Raw genomic sequence first — 7,917 nt, 5'->3', positions numbered from 1 at the left:
TGAAGGGCAAAGATTTACTGGCCAGAATCTTCACTATTTAGATCCCCTTATAAGTTTATGAAAGCTGTATAGAATCACCAAATAGTAAGCAGAATGAATATAAAGCACTCATTGTTATTATTATTACTATTATTATCGTTATTATTGTTGTTTTCACGTCACACGCTACTGTCTTCACTAATGCTTCTTCATCGTCATTACTTTTCTCTGCAATGGATTCTAAAATTATTCTAAATAGCTCTTAATAAAAAAAAATTATGGAAAAGGTATTACTATTATCATTATTATTACTACTACTACTACTATTATTATCATTGTTATTGTCATCTCTACGTTACATTACTATTACTACTATTCCTCCTCATCACTTTGCTCTGCCATGGATTCATCACAAATAGTCTAAATGGCTCAAGAAGAAAAGTATCATTATCATCATTATTATTACCATTATTGCTATTATTATCGTTATTATTGTTGTTTTTACCGTACATATTACAGTTTTTATTATTACTATTCTTCATTATTATTTTTCTCTATAATAGACTCAAGAAATAAAAACATCACTATTATCATTGTTATTACTATTATTTCTATCATTATCATTATTGTTATTGGGGTTTTTTTAAGTTACATATTAGTTTGTTTGTTTTTTTTATCATCATCATCCCTCCTCTTCACTTTTCTCTATAATGGACTCAGTAAATAAAAACATCACTCTTTTCATTATTATTACTGTTATTATCGTTACTATTATTGTTTCTAAGTTAAATATTACTCTTTTTTTTATCACCATTATCCCTCCTCATCACTTTTCTCAATAATGAACTCAGTAAATAAAAACATCACTCTTCTCATTATTATTACTATTATTACTGTTATTATCGTTACTATTATTGTTTCTAAGTTAAATATTACTGTTTTTTTTATCATCATTATCCCTCATCATTTTTCTCAATAATGGACTCAGTAAATAAAAACATCACTCTTTTCATTATTATTACTGTTATTATCGTTACTATTATTGTTTCAAAGTTAAATATTACTGTTTTTTTTTATCACCATTATCCCTCCTCTTCACTTTTCTCAATAATGGACTCAGTAAATAAAAACATCACTCTTTTCATTATTATTACTATTATTACTGTTATTATCGTTACTATTATTGTTTCTAAGTTAAATATTACTGTTTTTTTATCACCATTATCCCTCCTCATCACTTTTCTCAATAATGAACTCAGTAAATAAAAACATCACTCTTATCATTATTATTACTATTATTACTGTCATTATCGTTACTATTATTGTTTCTAAGTTAAATATTACTGTTTTTTTATCACCATTATCCCTCCATCACTTTTCTCAATAATGGACTCATTAAATAAAAACATCACTCTTTTCATTATTATTACTATTATTGCTGTTATTATCGTTATTATTATTGTTTCTAAGTTAAATATTACTGTTTTTTTATCACCATTATCCATCCTCATCTCTATAATGGACTCAACACAAAATACTCTAAAATGGCTCAACGCAAAAAAAAAAAAAAAAATAATAATAATAATAATAACAATAAAATCATCGCACTATAATTGTAAAGTGCTTAGAGTAAAACAAAAATTGAGCGTCATTCCTCAGGGCATATATATATTTTTTTCCCTCTCCTGTTTTTTTTTTTTTTTTTTTTTGCCGTTCCATTTAGCAAAGACACGTCCGGAATTAATGGAATCTGAGACGAAGACCAGCTAATGGAGGGAATTAACCAAGAACAGCCCACACTTAGAGAGAGAGAGAGAGAGAGAGAGAGAGAGAGAGGTGAGGGGTAATGGGTAAAACGATATTAAATTAGAATAGAAAAACCACAAACTCATTCTCTCTCTCTCTCTCTCTCTCTCTCTCTCTCGATAATATACCTCCTGTCTCTTATTTAATTGAGAGAGAGAGAGAGAGAGAGAGAGAGAGAGAGAGAGAGAGAGAGAGAGAGAGAGAGAGAGAGCCATTAAAGGTTGATGGGAGTATTGGTTGCATTAAAGAAAAAAATATTTTATAAAGGAAACCCGCATTGGACGTGAGAGAGAGAGAGAGAGAGAGAGAGAGAGAGAGAGAGAGAGAGAGAGAGACTAATGGATCTTCATAAGAATCTCCAAAAAAGGTGACCATTATTTTAAGAAAGATAAATAACATAATAATAATAATAATAATAATAATAATAATAATCTTTCTCTACATTTTCTTTAGCTTCTCGTAAAATAATAAAAGAAAATGGGAAGAAAAGGTAAACAAAAATAAAGAAACAGGAAATGAAAGAAAAAGAAAAAGAAAAAAGATATTTCACCGTAACACACACACACACACACACACAAAGAAGTGAAGAAGGAATTAAATAAGACAGAATAGAAGAAGACGGAATAAAAAGAGGAATAATGATAATAAAGATGAAAGAAGAGGGAGATAGACGAATAAAAGGGAATGAAGGAATGAAAGAAATTATGGAAGAGAGTGAATGAAGATGAGGAAGAGGAATTGAAGATAATGAAGGAATGAAAGAAAGAATGATAGAAGAGAGAAATAAGATGAAGGATTTAAGATAGATGAATAGAAGAGAATGAAGGAAGGAAAGGATAGAAAATTGAATGAAGATGGTGTAAAGGAATTAGGAGAGGAAGAGAGGAAGTAGAAAGAATGAAGGAAAGGATGACAGGAGAGTTAAAGAAGATGAAGGAAGAAAGAAGAGGAAGATGAGAATGAAAGAACTGATGGAAGGGAATGAAGGAAGAGGATAGAAGAGAAGAGATTGAAGAAATGGAAGAAAAGGCAGAAGAGGGAATGAAGATGAAGGGAGAGAAAATAGAAGAATAGAAGAAGAGAATGAAGAAATGAAAGAAAGGATGAAGAAGGTAAAGATGAAGGATTGAAGGAGAGAGAGAGTAATAAAGGAATGAGAACAAAGAAGAGGATGAGAGAGAGAGAGAGAGAGAGAGAGAGAGAGAAAATACCAAAGTAGATTTCACATAAGGCATTTTTGGCAAGAAATAAAAAAAATAAAGTTTACGAGCTGTGTGTGTGTGTGTGTGTGTGTGTGTAATTCGTTTTTCATGTATTCTTTTATTATTATATTCCCATTATTATATTAGGTGTATATGTAGCCAGTCTCTCTCTCTCTCTCTCTCTCTCTCTCTCTCTCTCTCTCTCTCTCTAAGGTAAAGCAAATCACAATATCTACACTTGTACAGTCTTTATTTTATTTATCCACCTCTCTTTAAAAAAAATCAATAATTATAATAAGGAATACTCAGAAATGTAACACACACACTAACACATTCACTATATACAGACCCTTCATCTCTTTCCATGTGTGTTGCAGGCAGTACACAACACAACCACAGCATGGCAACTCAACCACTACTGACATAATGGGGTGGTTCTAGTGGTGGTAACACTGAGGCACTGGTCCCTTCACTGTTGTTGTTCTTCTTGTTTTATGCAAGAGGGAAGGCTGGCCATAAAAGAAACGGCTCCACTTGATTGCCAGTTCCCTTAAAAAGTAATTTGTTTCTCCTTATTTTTCAAGGTTTCTTATTTAATTTGGGTAATGCACTTTGAGTTGACGAGTGATTCGGTGGATGAAACTCTATATTTATCTTTCCTCTTTCAATTTCTCAGTACAAGTGACTGAAACATATAACATCTTCACAACAATATTAAACTAACAGGCAATACATTTGACAAAGCACACTAAAGTCATCCTTGCTGTGTTGCATCGCTGTGGTACTTTGCTGTGTTGCCTTGCTGTGGTGGTGTGGTGGTACAAGACTCATTTCTTAGTGCTCCTCATAGCCATCGGGAAGAGCATTCACATGGGGGTTGTGGAAGAGGGACTTGTTACCGTCACCCCATGGGAATCGCTGTGGGAGGGAAGGAGACATGAGTGGTGGGGTGTGGTGGGGCTAATAATGTTAGGTTAAGTTACTATTGGGGTGAGTCTACAAGGATAAATGTGGGGGATACTAACCAAACCTAATCTAACTATTATTTGAGTGGGCTCTGAAGGGGCTAACATACGAGGGGAGGGTGTACTAACCTAAGCTAACCTAACTGTACTATTGTGTTTGGGGAGGGAGGGATAAGTGGTGGGGGGGCTCTGGAACTCCCTGCCTACTTCTGTGTTTCCACCCTCCAGTGACCTGAACTCATTATAAAAGGGATGAGGTTTGAAGACATTTATCTCATTCTTTTTGGCTAACTCTCTCAGACCAGCTTGGGGACTGACATCTGAGTTGAGCTTTTTTGTTGCTCTTGGCCAGATTTCCCTTCTTATATATATAAAAAAAAAAAAAAAAAAGTGAAAGCAAATAAAGAGTAGAGAATAAACAAAGTGAAATCAATATAAATGAAAATGAAATGTAAAGGAAATTAAAAGTGAAGTGAAAAGTGAAGTAATGAACAGCTAATATGCGTCACATCCCACCTTGGTGCGAATACGGAGGTGTTCGTAGGGGACAAACTCGGGAGGGTGTTCGTGCTCGGCAGAGAAGGCGTTGAACATGCACAGGGCGATGGCGGGCATGGCTACCAGCAGTGACACCATCTTCCACTGCTTGTGTCCACCTGCAGGCACACACACACACCATTAGTCATGTCAGTCACCACTCTCCTGCAGCAGCCTCACCAAACAACACTTTCTTCTTTCTCTCTTCTCTATTCTGTCCATCTCTCTAATCCAAGAGTTAACCAGTGCTCTCAATCATTCACCACTATTCTGTTCACCTCCCTAATGCAAGAGTTAATCAGTACTCTCAATCATTCACCACTATTCTGTCCACCTCCCTAATGCAAGAGTTAACCAGTACTCTCAATCATTCACCACTATTCTGTCCACCTCCCTAATGCAAGAGTTAACCAGTACTCTCAATCATTCACCACTATTCTGTCCACCTCCCTAATGCAAGAGTTAACCAGTACTCTCAATCATTCACCACTATTCTGTCCACCTCCCTAATGCAAGAGTTAACCAGTACTCTCAATCATTCACCACTATTCTGTCCACCTCGTAATGCAAGAGTTAACCAGTACTCTCAATCATTCACCACTATTCTGTCCACCTCCCTAATGCAAGAGTTAACCAGTACTCTCAATCATTCACCACTATTCTGTCCACCTCTAATGCAAGAGTTAACCAGTACTCTCAATCATTCACCACTATTCTGTCCACCTCCCTAATGCAAGAGTTAACCAGTACTCTCAATCATTCACCACTATTCTGTCCACCTCCCTAATGCAAGAGTTAACCAGTACTCTCAATCATTCACCACTATTCTGTCTACCTCGTAATGCAAGAGTTAACCAGTACTCTCAATCATTCACCACTATTCTGCTAATGCAAGAGTTAATCAGTACTCTCAATCATTCACCACTATTCTGTCCACCTCCCTAATGCAAGAGTTAACCAGTGCTCTCAATCATTCACCACTATTCTGTTCACCTCCCTAATGCAAGAGTTAATTAGTACTCTCAATCCTTCACCACTATTTGGCCCACCTCTCTAATGCAACCTAACACTCTCTTTCTCTCTCTCTCAACATAAAGCCTTCCTAACCTGACCTATATCTTTTTTTCTGGACCTAACTTAACCCCTTCCTTACCTAACCTATTTGAACTTTTCCTAACCTAATCTACCTTTTATTCCCAATCTAACTAACCTTACCTTTTCCCTAACTTATTTGAACCCTTCCTAACCCTACCTCCTCCCTAACCTACCCTGCACTCTGCCTAACCTAACCTAATCTTCCTATTTATTTTCCCCTTACCTCACTTACCTTATTTAAATCTAACCTATTTTACCTTATTATTTCAGTTTTTACCTAACTTAATGCAAACTTTATATTTTTACCTAATCAAACCTACCTCATTATTTTAACCTAATCCAATATGTTTTTTTTTTATAATCTAACAACTTTACCTAATCTAACTGAACCTTATTATTTTTTTTTTTTCACCAAATCTAACCCAACCTATTTTTTTTTCTAACCTACCCTACTATTTTTCCTAACCTTACCTTATTCTTTTCACCTAACCTAACCCAATCTCATGCTTTTCAACTTAACCTAACCCAACATTATGCCTTTTCAAACCTAATATAACCCTTTTTTTTTCCTAACATTATTATTTTTCCCAAACCTAACCTATCTTAATATTCTTACCTTAGAACCTAACCTGCTTTATTCATTTTACCTAACCAAACCTAACCTAACCTTATTCCCTTTATAAACCTAATCTAACGCAACTTTTTCTTAATGTAACCAACCTTATTCTTTTAACCTACCTCTTTTTCATCTATCCCAGTCTAATCTATCTTATCCTTTAAATCTAACCTATCCTTCCTTATTCTTTTGACCTAATCTAACACAACTTTATCCCCTTTAAAACCTCACCTTAACTATTCTTCCTAACTTAATCTATTTTATTCTCTTAACCTAACTTAGTTTTTTTATCTAATTCAATTCAACCCTACCTAACCTAACCTAGCTCTTACTAACCCAACCCAAACCACTCCAACCCTACCTAACCCAACCCAACCCAACTTAACCTAATCAAACTTGAACTAACCTAACCTACCCCTTCCTGGTCCACCCTACCTAACTTAATCCAACCCAACTGTACCTAACTGTAACCCAACCCAACTCTAACCTAACCCCTCCCAATCCACCCTACCTAACCTAACCTTCCCCTTCCTAACCCAACCTAGCTTAACCTAACCCAACCTAACCTAACCAAAACCAATCCTTCTAACCAAACTCAATCTAGCCTAACCTAACCTAACTCAAACCCAACCCACCCTACCCCTTCCTAACCTAACCCAACTGAATCTAGCCTAACCTATCCAATCCTCTTAACCCCGCCAGCCGTCTCCCTCACCCCACCAAAACATATGACGCAATCACACCTTCACCCTTCATAACCTCACCCCCAACCCCCCTAACCACTCCCTAACGCACCACAACACTGCACACACGCACAAACAAACGAACACATCAAGGCAAGACACAGCATTGAAAAATCTAAAATAATGGTGAACCTTAAACGCCGGAGAGTTAGAATTCCGCCATTTTTCCCTTTATTCTCTTATTTACCCCTAATTTCTCTTACGTCCCTTCATTATGAGAGTATGGGTGTTACCTTCGTGGGCGTGGGCAGCTCCAGAGGCGGCATAGTTGCGCAGGGAGGTGGAAATAGTGCGCCGGGCAAGGGAGGTGAGAGAGGCAGCCATCTTGACCTGATCAGCTGGAGGAAGGTCAAGCGAGTGTCTTTCTTCATCTCTTCGTTCTCTGTTTGTGTGTTGTTAATTTGTGACTCAGAAATGTATGGAAAAATTATTGGTATTTATCTAAGATGTATTTGATCATATGTTACTTTTCGCTTTCAAAATTATATTATTGTTTTTTTTTTTTTTTTCTTCCTCCCTCTCTCTTATCATTTCTTCAGCTGTTAACTGTTAAATTTGTGAGTGAGAAATGTATTGGAATTTTAACTGTTAGGATATCTTTCACGAATTTGCCGCTTTCATGTCAAAATATTATTATTCTTCCCTTTCTTTTTTTCTAGTCAAGCGAGGTACTGTTGCATTGGGGAAAATAATGTTATTCCTTATATTTCACTACGTCAATAATAACAACGTGTATTTCTTGGCCATTTTACCTTTGCTAGTTCTATTTCATACATTTATCAGATCGTTTCCCATTGATTAGTCAAACGAGATGTTAACTTGAAAAAAATATTCTTCCTTATAATTCATTACTACGACAAATGACAAAGTATTTTTAGTCATTTGCTGTTTTGTCTAGCTCCATTGAACTTTAAACATTCAGCTACACTTTCCTCTTCAGTTAAGCGAGGTGGTGGCATATGAAGCTAAATGTA

At 35.7% G+C, this 7,917-nt stretch overlaps 1 protein-coding gene across 1 annotated transcript; it reads right to left on the bottom strand.

The window, feature by feature from the left end:
• Positions 1-3,465: 3,465 nt before the first annotated feature.
• On the bottom strand, positions 3,466-7,325 carry LOC123498114 (cytochrome c oxidase subunit 6A, mitochondrial-like). Its single transcript, XM_045245273.1, has 3 exons — positions 7,177-7,325; positions 4,469-4,608; positions 3,466-3,905 (listed from the first exon to the last, which is right to left on the bottom strand). Exons 1-3 carry the CDS (start codon positions 7,265-7,267, stop codon positions 3,822-3,824), a joined length of 315 nt encoding a protein of 104 aa, XP_045101208.1. The 5' UTR covers positions 7,268-7,325; the 3' UTR covers positions 3,466-3,821.
• Between the last annotated feature and the right edge of the window lie 592 nt (positions 7,326-7,917).

This window comes from Portunus trituberculatus, chromosome 7, assembly GCF_017591435.1.
Source record: "Portunus trituberculatus isolate SZX2019 chromosome 7, ASM1759143v1, whole genome shotgun sequence".
NCBI lineage: Eukaryota > Metazoa > Arthropoda > Malacostraca > Decapoda > Portunidae > Portunus > Portunus trituberculatus.
This window is presented reverse-complemented; position numbering and strand designations above follow the sequence as displayed.

Bases quoted from the DNA above. Each gene is read 5' to 3' on its own strand.
- LOC123498114 (XM_045245273.1), bottom strand. From the start codon at position 7,267: ATGGCTGCCTCTCTCACCTCCCTTGCCCGGCGCACTATTTCCACCTCC. The intron at 4,609-7,176 runs GTAACACCCATA...GTGTGCCTGCAG, and splicing joins AGCTGCCCACGCCCACGAAG to GTGGACACAAGCAGTGGAAG. The intron at 3,906-4,468 runs GTGGGATGTGAC...TCCCTCCCACAG, and splicing joins ACCTCCGTATTCGCACCAAG to CGATTCCCATGGGGTGACGG.